We start from the raw sequence: 19336 nt of genomic DNA on the forward strand, positions 1-19336 counted from the left end.
TCCACACGAATAACAAATGTGTGTGGGAAGAGACATTTCTTGACAAGTTGACCTGGCCAGTGATCTATTTAAAGAGTGGCACCGAAGGTGGAAACCTGGAATCTCCCGTCTATTTTATCAGCCATTGCACACCACTTGGGGCGGCTTACCCTTGACTGAACTTCTCATCCTCAAAACAAACGCTAACTCCAAAACACGAACACGGTTGTTCATGGCAGTTTACGGCTCTTTGCTAAATCTGTGTGAGTTAGATAAGACCCAATACATGTGCTCAAACATTTTCCACTCTGTGGACTAAAAACACATGTGTCTCTCCCCTTTCACTGACAATAATATGGCACAGTTAATAAAGCCATAACTTTGTAACTACAGTAAGTGCATAGTCGGGATTGGGGAATGGGGGTGGTGCCAGTCCAAGGTGTTGTCCAGTATTATATGGGAAGCTGTGGAGCACAGTCTTAAAACCATGTATTGATCAATGTAATAATGTGATGTATTGATCAATGTAATAATGCTGATGTATTGATCAATGTAATAATGTGATGTATTGATCAATGTAATAATGCTGATGTATTGATCAATGTAATAATGCTGATGAATTCTTGTGAGACCAAACACCCCATTTCTGCTGTTTCTCTAGCTCTCTGTTATGTGCAGTATGAGGTTTTGACTGTTTCTGATTATGACATCTTGTACACAAACACACAGCCCAATTATCCAGGGCTGTATTATATTAGCTGCATTATCCAAATATGTCAAATCTGTTAGCAATGCTAAATCCTCCCTTACTTTAACAGTTATTGAGCATATCAAACATCAAACCTGCACATAGAGGGGGGGCACAGAAAGAAAACCTTTACAAATGGAATGTTTTTGGATCTTCACCCTTAAAACTCTTCAGCCTAGGGGTACGAATGATGAATTTGTCTTAACTTGCTTTTTGTGATTATAGAATTCACCAATGACATGATGAAGAACTATCGATTAGGATAAAGACAAAGATAATTCTGACCTGTATTTTTGCATTTTAGCCTATAACATTTGCTATTGACAATGTCTATATAATGTTTATGACATTATTGATGTTGGGTATCTTTTGGGGTATTGTATTTGTATATGTCCACCTGGACTATGGACTACGCACACTGACTTAGTGTTCACTTACGTTCTTTGGGTGATTGGTGCAGGAACCTAAGAGGCCTCAGCAGCCTGGTGACGTTTTTTAAACTGAGAACACTAATGAGGCCCGAAATGTTTGTTACCTTTTGTTTCATGGCCTTTCAGCACTTTGATTACATTTTTGATATCATACAGCCCTTGAGTGCAGTCCCTTCGTTTTCTACATTTTGACTGTGCAATGCTAAATGAACATTAAAAGGGAGCTATAGGCTAACTGGAACAAACCACTTCCAGGAAATTATGCGAAGCTAGGCTTCAAACGGTGTCAAAATGGGTTATAGCACACACAGAGAAGAGAAGGTTATGTATCCTCTTATCCAACTAGATGGCAAAGTTGGCATGTTCCTTTAAGACATCATGATGTTGTGAGTGTTTTAAAAAAGACACAAGTTAAATGGAGAGCTGATTGTGCCAGCCCAGAAAAGGCTTTAGTGGAAATCCCCAGGTTTGCTCTTTATGTTCGGTTCCAGTTTGCTCTACCTATTGTGCCTGCGGAGGCGTGGGGTGGCGTGGGGTGGGGTGGGTTGTGCAGTGTGGACAAAGTCAGCAGGTGAGCATGAGCAAGCTTCTTACCCTGAGCTGGGTCAAAACCCTAACGGATGTCACTGCCATAATCCTATATGCGGAAGAGGAATGCAAGACAAGAGAGAGAGAGAGAGAGAGAGAGAGAGAGAGAGAGGCAGGTGAGCTGTGTGTGTGTGTGCATGCAGTGCGCATGCGTGCATATGAGTATGTGTCCTGTGTGAACTGGAAGAGGAAAAGATGCAACACCCCCGTGCCTATCAAGATAGGTCTGAATGGAGAAGATGGAGGTCTGTGGCTGTGCAGTTGATGTGAAAGGAGAGGATTCAAACTGAATTCAAGTCGGACATAGTAAGACTTGTGAAGAGAAGATGTCTCCTCCAAATAGCACTTAGAGGAGAAGACAAAGCTCTGCTCTGACCAGCATCTTCTGCATCATCATCACCAGCATCGTCACACCAGCATCGTCTTTCTCTCACTCTCTTCCTCATCTGTCTCTCTCTCTGTCTCTCACTCTCTTCCTCTCTCTCTCTCTTTTTCTCTCTTTCTCTCTCTCTCTCTCTCTTTCTCTCTCTTTCTCTCACTCTCTTCCTCATCTCTCTAATTATTCCACTCTCATTGTGTTACTGCTCTAGAGTTTAGCCACCTCTCTTTCTATCTTTGTCCTTCTCTCTGTACATACCCAGCCTTTGGTCTTTTTTCTAATCATGGAACAAAAGGGCACGCACAGAGTGCAAATTACCCCACCATAATTGGGGGGTACTGCTCCTTCACTTCTTCTATGACCATCATGGTCCACTACCATATCAATCCCCATTGTGATCGCCAAGTGCAACATGTGTTGCGCAACACACATACAAGGTCTAAACATGCGACAAACTGATAATCAGTAGTCTACAGAATATCTCGTTGTTATTATACTGTATATCCAAAAGAGAACTGTTTTGATCAACTCTCAAAAGTTAGAAGTTAAGTGCACTGAAATACCATTCTAATTACTAGTAAAAGTAATACCTTTACAAGCCTATTGCCTATTTCATGAAATATTGATTTGGTTTATTTTTAGATTTCATAACACCTGGAGGTAAGACCCTAACCCTCTCATTTAAACAGAAACCAACTTTCCGTTATAGTCTATGGTAATCAGTGTCAAATCAACACAATTGCTTAGAGATATGTGAAACCTGAGCGATCTTTAATGTGATTAAGGACCATACTATTAAAAAACATACTGCCATAGAAAAACTAGCCTACAGAGCGGTAACCCACAAGAATCCAATATCCAGAACAAGCTGGGTGTCATTAACGCTATATCCTACTGTACAAATTAATCACATATACACATACACTTTCCTTTCCCTCATAGTGTCTCTGTGAATAAAATAAAATCCTAGTTTCATTAAGATAGTATCAGGGTTCAGATGAAACTACATTTATTGAACTAAAAATATGAAATAATAGCTGTACTATTTAGCCTAGGCTACTTGGCTCTTTTTATGTTTCCACAGGTATCACTGATGTTATGTAGGCTTACAGTAGCTACATCAGACATTCTTGTGCTTAATATAAAAACAACACAGGATCTGTGCCAAACTAATTTCAAAAGGGCACAATAATTTATTCAAGATTAAACGAGAATGGACACCTAGGCTATGGACTGGAATTCATCTCCTTGGAAATGACAATAGATTTTACCTCACCACAATGTAAAATAATAATAATAATAAATGATTTAAATAGAGAATTATCTTGCTAACTAACCTTGGTATCTAACCAAGGTCCACTTTCCTAGCCTCAGTGGGTAAGTAGCAGGTAAGTAGCCGGTAATTAAATGTATGAAGACGTGACATGAGCTACTGTATGAAAGAACAAAACACGTTAATACATGAAGGTTGTAAAATAGCAAATTTTCAACAAGCTAGACGTCTGCTAGCAACTTATATTTACCCATGCACGTCAGCAGCAAACCGAATTTAAGCTACTGGAGGAATCTACCTAACGTTGACACTTGCTTGAGAAGTTGAAGTTGTTCTCTATCTCTGTTGCTTCTAGCGCCACGGTGGTTAAAAATGGTAAGGTCCATAATAGGGGTGTCTGAAATCGCTTTACATTACATTTTCTCTGGTGAAAATATAGGAGTTGACTTGTATTGTAGCCAACTGTAATGATATTTTTTCACAATATCAGAAAAAATATCTGACCCTCCCAAAACTGATATTTCTGTCTCTTTGGGGGGTACTGGGTCTTCATTGGTGGGTATAGTACCCCCCAGTACCCCCTGTAATTCGAACTATGGGCACGCACATCCACATTTTTATTTTTCTGGTGCTCACTCAAAACTGAACTGAAGATGAAAATCAAACGAAATATCTGCACAGTGTTAGACAATCCCATACACTTTATTCCGCAGTGTTTCAATCTTAAAAGATCTTCGTCAGGCACGGTAAAATCATATCACAAGGCAAGACAAGAATATAAAGACACATAATGACTGTGTATTGTTACAGGATAAAGTGTATGGGAGGGTCTAACAGTGTGCAGATCTTTATTTTTATTTGCAATCGTGCCCATGCCAATCCTGTACATCCATGTCCACCCTTTGCTCTTAATCTGCTTGGACCAGGTCTGACCTTGTAGGACTGGACACAGGGTCAGAGTTGTGGACCTCTAAACCAGCTCAGACATGCCCTTTCCACAGACACCTTATGGACACAGATCAGCCCCGTGTGTAGGTGTTTGTGTAAGACAGAGTGAGACCGAAAGAGTTAGAGAGAGGGAGAGAGAGAGAAAGAGAGATTGATTGATTGATTGATTTGATTTATTTGTGTTAGGGACCATACATAAAATACATTAATCTCAGTGAGAGATGATGTTTCATATCTTATTGTAGCTATAAGCAAATAATACAAAAATAAATAGATAGATAGATAGATATATAGATAGATAGAGAAAAGAGAGAGAGATAGTATTTGTCTCGGTCTACTTGTTTTTTTTGTTGTTGAGTCTGAGAAGAGTAAAGCACTTGTTTTGGTTAGAGATTAAACATTCGGCAAAGTTGTGCAACCACTTCACAACTCACTCGATCAAATGATCTTACGAGACTTGTTCATCTGACTCCAGTCTGTTCTGTACAGTACATTACTCAGTGGCAGTGGCGCTATCATTCCACTCAGTACTGAAGCCAAGTTCCCACCTGTTCTAATGGTGGAAATATCTCCACTGAGGTAGTGTGACCTTGAACCTAAAGGACAGTGTCGTGACTTCAGAGGCCTCACCGTGACAAGTCTTCAGGTCGGGTAGCAGGAGGTATCCATGGGGACAGGTGCAGAAGTAGGAGCCTGGAACGTTCTCACAGCCTAGGGAGCATCCGTGGTTCCAGAGGGCGCACTCGTTTACATCTGAAACACACACACACACACACATATAGATACTCATGAGTATTTTCAATAAATCCTGAAAATGGGTTATTGAAAATGGTAAATGCAGTGTGTGCCATACATTAGTGCTTTAGCTATTCCAAATATTATTTGTGTGTCCTGAAAATACTTTTTACCACTTTTATCATGAGAAACAGGTCACTGTCCGCCAGATCGTTATCACAACACACACACACACACACACACACACACACACCAGGCACGTGCAGAGAAGGGGGGCTACAGGGGCTCTAATACTTGCCCTTTTGCCCCTTTGATGTCCAAGTGCCCTCTTTTTACTTTTTAAAATTTGTAATACTTCCGCTAGTTCCAACGTGAATATTCGCTAAAATGTCTCATTAATAGTCTGTGAAATTAGAAATTTACAAAAATAACAATTTTCTGTGTTAATTGAAATGCCTTCCGACCACCAATCCGTGACGTCATACATTCAGTGAACTCTCAGAAGGTGCACGCAGGCACAGTGCTGCAGGAGACGTTTGGGAGCACGGTAAGGTCACTTGGCAGTTAGCCTATCTGAACATGCAATAGTATTCAGCTTAGAGATAGAGAATAAAATGTTTAAAGTTGTTTCATGTTTAATGAAGTAGGCTGTCAAACCCATTTTAACCATGTCATGGTCCATCCATTTCAATAACCTGGCAGCTTCGAAAATCTAAGGCTGAACGTTCATAACATATTCTGTTTAGGTTACTATGTTATAGTAGCTTAGGTTAGTAGACCTAGTTCATAAAACAGAGTATGCAAACCTTTTCTAAATCGTCATAAGCCGACGACATAGGCTACTGTTATTTAACTAACCCAACTCCACACGTTCTCTGTTTACAGTAGGCTACATTACGCGTCATTTCACTCAGTGGCCACACGCACAGCACGTGAATCTGCAAGACACCAGCTTGCTAATGGTGGTAGTTCACTGTGATAAACATTAAAATTATAGCCTGACAAGCCAGACTAGGCAATAACATATTTGCTGCCGCTAGGGTGCGTCTAGATTTCTAGGCTATTAAAATTAGCTTTGAATTTAATCAATAAGATGTAGCCTTATAGCCTATGATCTCTGTGTAGACAATAGCCTAATGAAAACTGAAAAGACCTATCTGTGCCCTGGTTACAGTAGGCCTACAGTACATGCACTCCTATTGAATTTTCAGAACCAAGGAGACTGTATTCTCTCACACGTTTTCTGAAAATTTTGTTCCACGTGCTCTTTTTTAAATTTGAGCCCCTGTCCCTTCAAAGGTCTCTGCACGCCCCTGACACACACACACACACACACACACACACACACACACACACATTATAATAATGAGAATCGGGTCACTAGTATCAGCCAGATCACAATCACAACAAGGTTTTATGCTTCATAATAAGACCAAGAGCAAGAGCCTGAAGAACTCTACTTGCAGTTTTTCCATGATACACACACACACACACACACACACACAAAGATGATTGATGTATTAGCCTACCAAGTACATAACCTACATCTACTTACTGTAGACCAAGACATACCACATAACCATCAAAATGAAAAACATATTTCCTCTCCTGACCAGATTACCACCTACAACTCACACAACATCTCCCCTTCATAAAGCATCACTCTCTCTGTCATAGAAGCCCTTTTACTCATGAATAACATTTACGCAATATGACATGAGTGGGAGTGGTGTTGGTAACAGAGCCATCTCTAGGCAGGGGCAAGGGTGGGCTAGGCCCACCAAAACATTGTGCGCTTGGCCCAAAATTATTTTTTTCATGGACATGTTTTTCAGTTGGGCATCTGTGCAGTGTGCAGCCTCAAACCCAGTTTGGATGTAGATGTGGCGTTGAGTGTAGCCAGCTGGTACATAGCTGTGCCCAGATTTGGGCCAGACAAGCTTGGTTAAATACAATTACAATTTAAAAAGAGCTTTGACATTGTGTGTAAGCAGTTGTAAATAACTGCAAATTGTAAAAAGTTTTATTTGGAATATATATTTTTGCATATTTTTCTGTGTAGCCTTGAATCCAAAAAGTCCACATAATTAGGCTATTTAACAGATGTTAAAGGTAATTAGGGAGAAATGGAAGGACATATAAGCGTATAACTTTACAGAAGTTGCCATGTTTACTGAGGGCAAAATGGAAAGACGCATACCTTCACAGAAGTTGCCAAGGGCGAAATGGTTAAGATACACAGACATTCACATGAGGTTGCCCTGTTTACTGAGGGCAAAATGGTGAGATGCACATACCTTCGCAGATGTTGCCATGTTTACTGAGGGCGAAGCCATCTCTGCACTGGCACTGTCCCGTGTGCCCGTGGCCAGAGCACACCCTCACACAGCTCCCCGCATGCTCATCACACCCTGGACACAGCACCAACACACAAAATAACCAAACTACACCTCAACATTACTGCACAACCAACGGCTGAGAATTGAACTCTACCTAACATCACAGCATAATGCCAAATTCCGGAATAATCATCAACCGTTGTGCCTTGAGTTTCCAAACTAAGAGAATCAAACTAAAACCATTAGGAGCTGGATGGAGCGGCGTGACTCCCCAGCGTACCCAAACCTAGCACAGACACACACGAACATTAACAAATTAACAAATAGGCCTAATAAACAGTAAAACAAAAAAAATGTACCCCAGCGTACCCAAACCTAGCACAGACACACATGAACATTAACAAATTAACAAATAGGCCTAATAAACAGTAAAACAAACATAAAAAATCCAGGTGCTGGACATAGCATGACTTGCCAGCATACCCGTAACCCAGCACACTTATTTTAAATAATTAGGCTATAGGCTAACAAATAATAATAAAATGTAGCAGACAATTCACAAAGCAATTTATAAAACACACACAAAAAGAATAAAATAAAAATAGGCTAAATCATGGGCATTGGTGACTCTCCTAGCATTGAACAATTAAAATGAAACTGATCTGGACATAGAGATGTGTTAAAAAAAAAGTTCAATGCTGTAATGAGGAATCAGGATAGATGGAGAGATGAAAAGGAAGAATGGGCACCAGTGAAAGACATTGTTTGTGGCAATCTGCTGTGGTGAACTGCTTTTTGTTATCTTCATAACATTTTGATATGCTGCCTGCAAGTGCATAGAGGGAACAATGAGCTGATTCTATCAGCAAGAGACAGACCACTGACCTGGAGAGGGGTAAACCTTATTCTCCACCACTGGTTGTTGGAGGGGATGTACCACTCGGATATCTCCAGGGGGGTGCAACAGGTGTTTGGAGTTAACTGTCTCTGGAGCACCCCCTGTGTACTTGTCCAGTCTTATGATATTTTGTGATGTTGATTCTGTGATGTACACATAGTCCAGGAACACAGACATCCTGAGAGTCTTCGATCTACAGAGTCAAAACAAAAACAGGCAAGGTCTTCTTTCAATAGCATTAAAACTCGCCTGCTGTCCACTGTACAGTAAAACACAATAGTGACATACAATCTGTGACTTGGAAGAGGCAAACTGAGTGAAAGTTAATTTGCGCATTCATTCATTCACCTTTTCATTGATACATGAATTAATTCATGATTAATTTATCTGTCCTCCCATCCATCCATCCATCCATCCATCCATCTAGTGGATAACTGAACTGAACATGGACTGCAAATGTACTGACAGTTTTTAGTTACTCACTGTAAGGCCTGGTTGAAGACATTGATGACATTTCCATTGTAGTCACATGACCCGATGGCCCTGTGGTTCTCTAAGCCCTGCTGGATCCAGAACAGCCTTCGGTCCGAGTAATCTATGCTCAGCGTCTCCAGTCGGTCTGGGATCTTCAGAACCGTTGTGCCCGTCTCCCCGTTCGCGTCCGTGCGCTGGATGCTTGGTGTCACTCCATCTGACAGCCAAAATATAAATCTGGAGGAAGTGAGGAAAACATTCTCAGTGCTGCAGAATTCACAGAAGTCTTCACACCTGCAGTGAGACAGGACAACAATTGTTTCCAGAGAACCATTCAGTATTTTCTGAAAGAAATGTCTAGACAGGCAGATCACTAAAAACAGTATCTGCTGATTGTGTTATTCTTGCAGTTATTCTTCACCTCGAACCTGGGTGCAGGTTTTCCAAAAATGAGAGAAGAGTGACCTGAAGTTTGCAGACAAGCCATCAGTTTTAAGCTGTCAGTAAAAAGCAAATGTTTTGACACGGAATCAAAATGGCCGCTGGCGTGTCAGGGGCTTGTGCTGCTCACAGAGGCCCTTTGATTGGGCTGGGAGGGCAGTACCAGTCTGGCCCCTCTCTGCTGCCGGTATGTGAGGAGCACTGGAGCAGATCTAGCACCCAAGTGCCAGCCATGTCTGAAGGAATGTGACTGTCTGAGGCACCAAGCATTATAGCATCTGGGAGGCAAAACAAGATGGCCGCCAACATAGTCACTTAAGCCTGAAGGGGGAAAAATGGGTGATATTGTAGTCATGAGCAGAGATGTGAGCTGTGTGTTTGTGAGACAGGACTTAAGAATGACCCCGAGTTTTAGCTGAGTCACACTCATGTGACAAGGTGGGAGTCAGATGAACTCAGGAATCAGAGTGGAATGACAGAATCTAGAGAGTGAGTCAGATGAATTCAGGAATCAGAGTGGAATGAGAGAATCTAGAGGGGGAGTCTGCATTGTAACGAGCCTGAGACTAGAGGAAAGGCCGAAAAGGCAGATTTACCGCTCATTTGGGTCCGTAACTATGCTGCTGGGCAGGGACAGCTGTCTTAGAAGGGTCCGCTCGTCTTTGCCATCTAGGCTGGCCATGTGAATGGTTCCAGTCTCCTGATTGGTCCACAGGAGAACATTGTGAATCCAGTCCACCGCCAAGCCTGATATGCCTTTCTCTGCAACAAGAAGCTTCTACAGACAGAGACAGAGAGACAGAGGGAGAGGGAGAGAGATGGGAAATAATAGACTTAGGTGGTGTTCACATAGACACTCTTTCTTCATCTCCAGGTGCTCAAATTCAATTGTTTTTCTATGGAATGATGTGACTACATGATCACAATGCGCTTTGTGAATAAGTATATATACTCTTTTGATCCCGTGAGGGAAATTTGGTCTCTGCATTTATCCCAATCCGTGAATTAGTGAAACACACTCAGCACACAGTGAGGTGAAGCACACACTAATCCCGGCACAGTGAGCTGCCTGCAACAACAGCAGCGCTTGGGGAGCAGTGAGGGGTTAGGTGCCTTGCTCAAGGACACTTCGGCCGTGCCTACTGGTCGGGGTTCGAACCGGCAACCCTCCGGTAACAGGTCTGAAGCGCTAACCAGTAGGCCACGGCTGCCCCAAAAAAGGTGCAGAGACAGGAAAAAATGCAAGACTGAAAAAACTTGCTTAACTTTTGAAGTTGTTTAATGGGCTGTTGAAATGGGCTGTAGGGTAGTGATCATAGCAACAATATGTCCACAATCAATTTCCACCTACTAACACTCATATATGGGTCTATTTGGGTATATTTGGGGATGCTGTAGCCTGGAAGCACCTTTGAAATTACCGCCCCCTTCCCATGGATGATACCACAAGGGGGTTGTCCACTTCTTTACAGTCAGTGAGAGCAGGGACAGGGTCGCTGCAGAGACACACATGTGCCATATAACAGCACTGAAGTTGAGAAGCAGAAGAAACAAGGAAAGAGAGCCTCTTTAGCAAAGAAGCTTAAAGTAAGTCACTGACTACGGAACCCTAGAGAGGTCATTACAAGATATGGTTTAGTGCATATCCAGAAATTGTGCGCTCATTTTATTAAATAGTGTGCTCATTTGATTAAATAGTGTGCTCATTTTACTAAATTGTGGTCTCAATTTAGTCAATTGTGTGCACATTTTACTTAACTGTGAGCACAATTTACTAAATAATTCACACTAAATATTCCGCTCATTTTACTAAATTGTACTCTCATTTTAATTTTTGTAAAATAAGAGCACAATTTAGTAAAATGAACACACGATTTAGTAAATTGGGTGCATGATATGGTAAAATGTGTGCACGATTTACTAAATTGAGCGTACAATCTAATAAAATGACACCACAATTTACTAAAACGAGAGCACTATGTAGTAAAATGAGCACACAATATACTAAATTGTGCACACAATCTAGTAAAATGAGACCACAATATAGTAAAATGAGCGCACAATTTAATAAAATGAGCACACATTCTCTCGATATGCAAAAATATCTTGCAATGACACCGCCCAGGCTCCGTAGCTGTCTGTCATATCACTGTGTAATTTTCTACAGGGATACTGTCCATGTTGGCCAAATATTATAATGCCATGTTGTACCTAGTCATTGGTGAAAAAGTTGTCTACATAGCCATGCATCCAGAGTATTGTATTATATATATTGTCATGCTAGTTCAGTAATGTATCAGATCTCACAGTTTTGGTTTCTATAGCACCCAATTTGTACCCAGACAGAAAATTAACAAATCTCTCCTTTTATACTTGGACATTGGGAAAGCAGCCCACATGTAAACGCATGATGAAGAGAGCTGAATAGAAGTGAAGGGCGCTAAGAACAGACGAGACGTGTGGGAACACATTAGCTAAGCTTACTTGTCTCTTTGTCCCATCCATGGCAGCTCTGCTGATGATGCCAGTTCGTCCATTGGCCCAGTACACCATTCCGGAAGGCAGGTGGAAATCCAGGTGCACTAACGTTCCAGCTCTGGCTACCACACGCTTCTGGTCCAGCCCATCCAGGTCCATGCGAAATATTGCGTTCCCATATCCAAAGATGAGGAATGGTTCCGGACCTACAAGAAGAGGTATCAAATAAAATGGTACATGACATATAGACAGACAGACAGGCATCCGTGTGTACACACACATGCTTCAAAAGGTCCAATTCCAGTAAACCTCTCCAGGCCTTCACAGTTCTGTTCAACAGTAATTTGATTTCTTTACTTCTCAGCTCTGTTCTGTAATTGTTAGAGCAAACAGCACAGGCATTGGTAGCAATAGATGTGCATGCATGTCACAGTTTCCTTTTAAGTGTTTTTTACCATGAAGATTAAGCGATATCTTGGTGACGGCAAAATATCTCAACATCAGGAATGATATTCTGATGGTCAAATGCCAAACTGATCACCCCAAGCCCCAGACAGAGAAGAGAAAAAATGTCTGACAGTTTTATGTCATTTTTTGTCCTAACTCTCTCTGACTTTGTGGGTCTTCACATCGGACCTCACAATAGCCTTTTGTACAGGTTCTCATTCAGCATGAGGGAAATTAATGATGAGGCATCCTTGTCTCTATTCAGCCCATTAGCAAGGGAGTATCCAAGCAACCACAGGAGAGATGAAAGACCTACTGAGAAAGACCTCTGTAGCCTGAGAGGACTGCGAGGTTGCTCTTAAATGGGGTTGAGGTATGGGGAGCCCGAAGGCCCAGCAATGTCATGACCTCATAGACAAGGAGAAACTGAGACTATTTAGCACATCAAGTTCAGGAAGCTGAGAAGGAAAGTCAGCAACCAGAGTATTGCTTTGTTACGTTATGGTAGTTTTATGTATTGTATGTCATATTGTGTTATCAGGTTAGATAGATAGATAGATAGATAGATAGATAGATACTTTATTGATCCCCAGGGGAAATTCAAGGTTATTAGCTGTAGTAGGTGCAGTTATGGGATTAGGGTAGCAGATGATATTAGTATTATTATTAGATTAGGTTGTGTTTGTCTTTGTTTGTTTGGTTTTGTAAGCATTTTCTGTATTTCTTTAATGGTTTGTGTCACCTTGTCACCTTCTGGAGACTTATGCTAAGCTAAATGCTTAGAAGCTAGCGGTTTAACATTAAAGTCATTTTCTGCACTTCAGTAGTCATCAACTAACTTTGACCTTAAAATAGACCCAGAGGCATGTGTGTGTGTGTGTGTGTGTGTGTGTGTGTGTGTGTGTGTGTGTGTGTCTGTTTGCTGGTCTCTGTATGCTTGTGAAATTCCTTTATTGGATTAAATCGTTAAATCGATTTCTTGGCCCTAAGACTCTGAGAATGAAGTTCCCAGCAGAAGAAGGTACTTAAGTGTTCCAGACACTATCAGTCGTATGTGCCAATCATTCATGGGTAGTGCTTTTTAGTATATATCGTTTTCTTAGCCTGTCTTGGTGTACTGGAAATGGATCAGAATATTGTTGATTGTTCGTCCCATGCTTTGATGCAATTGGTGTGTAGAGCAGGTTTTTGAGGGAGTTGAGAGAGAAAGGAACATGGATCAAAGAGGATAATGTAGCGCAGAGGTTCCAGAGTTGCTATGTTCAGTCTTGTTGCTATGTTCAGTCTTGTTGCTATGTTGAGTCTTGTTGCTATGTTCCGTCTTCTTTGACTTGGATGCTTGATAGTCACTGTGTTTCCAGAGGTTCCAGAGTTGCTATGTTCAGTCTTCTTTAACTTGGATGCTTGATAGTCACTGTGTTTCGTGGGACATGCCCTGCATGGCTGCCCAGCTTTGTGACTTAACATCCCTTTAGCCCATGGAGACAATTATATGCTAATCAAGTTTGTGGTCTTTTTAGGTCTTCACAAGCAACTGAGCCCAGCGATGTAATGGATGACAGTGTCTATGGCAAAGGATGATGAGGAGGAGGAATGTTTGAGTTGGGGGGCTTGGGCTCTTGCCTTACAATTAATCAAACCTTATTTTCCTCTCCAAGCAGGGCGGACATGACAATAAAAGAGAAAAAAGAGTGAAGAGCGAATGAACATTATCTCCATGGTGGCAGGACTGCTTCTTCAAGCAGGCCGTATGAAAAGAGAGCCAAAGCAAAGGGGAGCAATGAGCGGTCGTTGAGTTTGGGAGGAAATGGGAAACATACAGACAAAATCAAATCCACAAACTAATTGGACGCATTGTCAAAAATACATGATTCCCACAGACATTTGAAATGCCAGCCGGTTGGAGGTAGTCAGGACTAGCCATTTCCTCTATTTTGGCAGAGTACAACAATCACTGAGAAACCAGAATCGATCTTGGCTGTTTTTCTCTGCTAGTTAGACAATTCAGAACCCTCTGTTCTGTATTGGTTTGCGTCTGTGTGCGTGCACGTGTGTGTGTTTGTGTGTGTGTGTGTGTGTGTGTGTGTGTATGTGTGTGTGTGCGTGATAAAAGGGCAAATACAGCCAAAAGTTAAGCTGAACCTGCTAATATTATTGCCTGGCATTGTGCATCAATAACACAGCAGACACACTCACTAAAGTAAGCACACACACACATACACACAGTTGTCCTGCTGTGACGCACCAGGCATGTGTGTGTGTGTGTGTGTGAGTGTGAGAGTGTGCATTTTCCCCCCGTCTAACTGTGGGGGATATGTTGTGTAAGACCCTGTCTGGCAGAGGGGCTCTCAATAATACCACACGCTGCCCCAACTGCTCCAGGGTGTTTGATTTGTGCTAAAGGTGGACATTACTAAAGCTGTTGTCTGGACTGCATTTAGAGTTGTCATAATAGAAACTAATATAATCATATTATACACATTCTATGGATAATGTCATGTTTCAAATAAGGCATATGGGAAATGAAATCATACATGAAAATTAGGAGCAGATATGAACCTTGTGTCTTATCTGTGTCACTAAGTGCATGCTGTTGGTAAAATATAGCACCAAAGGGAGACAGGAGATCCAGTCACAGAGAAGAAGTGCAATCAAGATTCAGAGTTTCATTAGGCTGTACAGGAGAGAGGCACACGCCAAGCACAACACACCTCAGAATATGCGTCTCTGACTTGACACAGAATTATCCAGAGTTACAGAAGTACAACAGATCGTGGCGAAGGACAGCTCATTATACAGAGACAGCAGCAGGGTCAGGAGACATCCGGGCTACTCTAATCAACCCAAGTGTCTTACATTGTCCATGTTTGGATATCATATAGGGTGATATCAACCCAAGTATCCATGTTTGGATATAATATAGGCTGATGAAGTAGGAGCATACGTCAGAGTCAATGAGAAATGTAGAACATTAAGCCATATAATTACTGGACATAATCAAACCACATATTAGAATACTGGACATATTGTAGAACATTAAACCACATATTGAAATATTGGACATATTGTAGAACATTAAGCCACATAATGGAATACTGGACATAATCGAACCACATATTGGAATACTGGACTTATTGTAGAACATTAAACCACATATTGGAATACTGTATATTGTAGGACATTAAACCACATATTGGAATACTGTATATACATTAAACCACATATTGGAATACTGTATATTGTAGGACATTAAACCACAGATTGGAATACTGGACGTAATGCTCTATTCCACCTTCTGTTAATGCTCGGAACTTTTATCCCCATCATATATGATAATCTGACCCCAGTGTTCAACTCTGTCACATGGCTGAAGTTTGGTGTTATGTTGCCATGTGTCACTACCATAAATGATTACATTGAGTTGAGTCAAGCAGAAGTGACTACTTGAGTCATATACAATGTGACACCATTATGGCAGAAAGGTCCATTCAAACTTATTAAAACATAAAAACACATGAGAAAGTGTAGTCAGTGTAGTCAAAGGTGTATAATCTTCAAAAGAAGTTTCATATTCTTAATGCATACTGCACACACACATACAAACACACACACACACACACACACATTCTTATAGATAAGTATATGAGTGTTGTTCACCCATTCTATGCATGCAGTCAACCAAAACAATTACCTCTTAGGCTCAACACATAAGCTACACACACAGACACACACACACACAGACAGACAGACAGACACACACAGACAGACACACACACACACACACACACTTACCAATGCAGCTCCAGTTGCCCCTGGCCCATGCCCGTCCTTTCCAGCACTGCTGCGCTGTGGTCAGGGCAGCACACCCCAGCAGCAGCAGCAGCGTGGCAGTGCCCGTCGCCAGCCTCATCCCCCGGCCTGTGCGTGGCATCCGCGGGCAGCGTAGCCGAGCGCTCACACTCTCGCCCGCCAGCGCCACCCCACATGCCAGGCCCGCATCCTCTGCCGTGAGACGCCCCCACTCACACGCATACACACACACACACACTCGCCAACACACACACAATGCACAGGTGTGGATCTCAGAGCAAATCCAGGTAGAGAACTGATCACTCGGTGTATATTCCAGTGGTCAGGAGAAGTGATAGGTCCAGCTCACACAGAGAGAAGCAGAGAAATGAACCAGTTAGTCTGTGGCCATCCCACTGGTCTGCACACACACACACACACACACACTTTCTCTGTCTGTCTCCAACTCTATGCTTCTGTCTCTGTCTCTTGCTCTCTCGGACACGCACACACACACAGACACACACACACAGAGTGTCTGAGTGCTCCTTCTTCCAGCCTCCTGATCCCGTCTCTGTTTTGGAAGTAAAGTATGAAATTCCCGACACCAGTGTGGTGAATCTCACACACACTCTGGGAGCCTGAAGCTTTCTGCTGTTGCTGCTCTCTCTCTCTCTCTCTCTCTCTCTCTCTCAAACACACACACACACACTGTCTCTCACATGCACTCTCTGCCGTGCTATCTGTCTTCCACGGACAGAGCAGAATGCAGAATACACTGGGAGGGAGTCAGTGACACAACTACTGCTACAGCTGCAGAATGCACTTGCTTGCTTTCCTGGACACACACATACGCACACACGCACACACACACACACACAAACTCATTCCAGAGATTAAGAGCAGGCATCCGCCCCTCCCTCTTCTCCCACTGTGTGTTTGTGTGTGTGAAAGAGAGGGAGTGTTTGTGTGTGTGTATGTGTGCGCGTGTGTGTGGTTGTGCGCACGCACATGCATGTGTGTGTGTGTGTGTGGTTGTGCGCGCGCGCGTGTGTGTGTGCGTGCACATGTGTGTGTTAGTGTGTTCATTTGTGTGCCAAGGGGGCTGGGGGAGGACCAGCCTCTTTTTTTGTCTGAAACTCTTCTCAGTTCTCAGGATTAGAGGCTCCCCCCTTGAACTGGGTGTGTTTTGTGCACTGTGGGTATGTGTATGTTTGTGTGTGTGTGTGTGCGTTTGTGTGTTAGTGTGAATGTGTGTATGTGTATGTGTGTGTGTTTAAGGGCCACAGGGCCAACCACCTCTAGCTGGGTGTGTTTTGGCCTGAATAAAGGGATGAAACATTGATCACAAGAGAGAAAGAGAGAGATGGGAGTGAGAGACAGAGATATAAAGTCCCAGCTGTCAGTGGAAAAAGAGGAATATGCAGAGAGGAATTACATCAAGCTGTATCAACTGACCAATAGACAGATAGATAGACAGAAAGATTGTTAAGTGTATTTAAAAGCGGCATATTTTTACAGTCTATGTGTATTTGTATGTGTTTTGTCTTGTATTTGTCTGTCTTTTACCATGTTTTGTATTGTGGACCGTTTTTGTGTCCCAAATAAAATATTGATTGATTGATTGATTGATTGATTAACTGAAACTTTGGCTGAAGGCGCAAATGAGCTGTCACTAGATACTGAATAGAAAGTAGATTATAGAATAACAGACACATAGAAGAGGAAAGAATGGAGGTGAGCGAGAGATAACAAGATGCTAGAGACGAGAGAGAGGAGGAGAGGAGAGGAGTAGATGGAAACTGAGAGAGGATGAGAGGAGGAGATGTAGACTGAGAGAGGATGAGAGGAGTAGATGGAAACTGAGAGGAGGAGATGGAGACTGAGTGACAGGGAATATGAGAGGAGAAGATGGAGACTGAGTGACAGGGAATGAGAGAGTGAAATAGGAAAGACTGAGAGAGAGATAGAGTGTACAGGTAATTCATCCATGGCCACCAGTTTGTTTGTCCTGCACAGAGGCTGTTTATTCGTGTCCAGAGGAATGGCCGCATTGCTGCCATCTGTGTGTGTGTCACTCTATGTGTGACTGTCTGAGTGTATGTGTGTGTGTGTGTGTGTGCAGGCGTGTGTGTGTGTGTGTGCAGTGTGTGTGTGTGTGTGTGTGTGTGTGTGTTTGTTTCTGTGTCTGCGCATCCTCTTCATTCCTGAGGAACAGCAGAGGAGTCATCAGCTCTAGAGGCTCCTCATTGTTTGCACGTCCTGGAGACGTCAAACTATCACAATGCTCCTCTTCATCACATGGGCATCATGCTGTCCTGATGTCACACACACACACACACACACACACACACACACACACACACACACACACACACACACACACACACACACACATACACACACACACACACACACACACACACACACACACACACACACACACACACACACACACACACACACACACACACACACACACACACACACACACACACACACACACACACACACACACACACACACACACACACACACACACACACACACACACACACACACACACACACACACACACACACACACACACACACACACACACACACACACACACACACACACACACACACACACACACACACACACACACAAAACACACACACACACACACACACACACACACACACACACACAGACACTGCTGCCTGTCGTTCAGACTGGGGTCAGATGCCAATCTGATGGGTCATCTTTTGGTTGCTTCCTTCCTGTTGCCATTAGCTACATATGGCACCAGATTACTCCTCCAGGCTGATGTGCTGGCCTCACATGATGGCCCTACCGGACATACACGTGCAGTGGGCAGCTGACCAGATGTGGTGAGATTAAGTTGATTTACAGTAATTTCTTGTGTATTAGCCGCATGGTTTCGTGCTCTGAATAAGTGTCAGCATCAGGTGAACAGGTAGCAGGTGAGACCGCGGCTCATTCAGGCTCATGTGATATAAAAGCGGTAACACTTTACTTGACAGTATCGACATAAGAGTGACATGTCACTGTCGTGAACACATGACACTGTCATGACACATGAACCCTAACCTTAACCCTAATCCTAACCTCTAACCCTTACCCTAAACCTAGAGGAGAGGACTAGACAGACGGACATGAGAGAGCAGGTGAGTGGAGGGGATGTGTTATTCGTGAGCAGGTGAGTGGTGGGTGTGAGAGAGTGTTATTCGTGAGCAGGTGAGTGGTGGGTGTGAGAGTGTGTTATTCGTGAGCAGGTGAGTGGTGGGTGTGAGAGTGTGTTATTCGTAAGCAGGTGAGTGGTGGGTGTGAGAGTGTGTTATTCGTGAGCAGGTGAGTGGTGGGTGTGAGAGAGTGTTATTCGT

At 42.7% G+C, this 19336-nt stretch overlaps 1 protein-coding gene across 1 annotated transcript in view; it reads right to left on the reverse strand.

The window, feature by feature from the left end:
• The window catches only part of egf (epidermal growth factor), a 34384-nt gene extending 17646 nt beyond the window's left edge, over window positions 1-16738 (reverse strand). The window contains exons 1-7 of the mRNA XM_048263755.1: window positions 15951-16738; window positions 11718-11917; window positions 9830-10011; window positions 8802-9029; window positions 8306-8511; window positions 7379-7492; window positions 4977-5099 (exon numbers count right to left, since the gene is read on the reverse strand). Coding sequence (XP_048119712.1) covers window positions 4977-5099; window positions 7379-7492; window positions 8306-8511; window positions 8802-9029; window positions 9830-10011; window positions 11718-11917; window positions 15951-16089 — 1192 coding nt within the window. The 5' untranslated portion in view covers window positions 16090-16738. The remainder of the gene's footprint in view (window positions 1-4976; window positions 5100-7378; window positions 7493-8305; window positions 8512-8801; window positions 9030-9829; window positions 10012-11717; window positions 11918-15950) is intronic.
• Window positions 16739-19336: the final 2598 nt, after the last annotated feature.

The sequence above is a fragment of the Alosa alosa genome, chromosome 14 (assembly GCF_017589495.1).
Source record: "Alosa alosa isolate M-15738 ecotype Scorff River chromosome 14, AALO_Geno_1.1, whole genome shotgun sequence".
In the NCBI taxonomy this organism is placed as follows: domain Eukaryota; kingdom Metazoa; phylum Chordata; class Actinopteri; order Clupeiformes; family Clupeidae; genus Alosa; species Alosa alosa.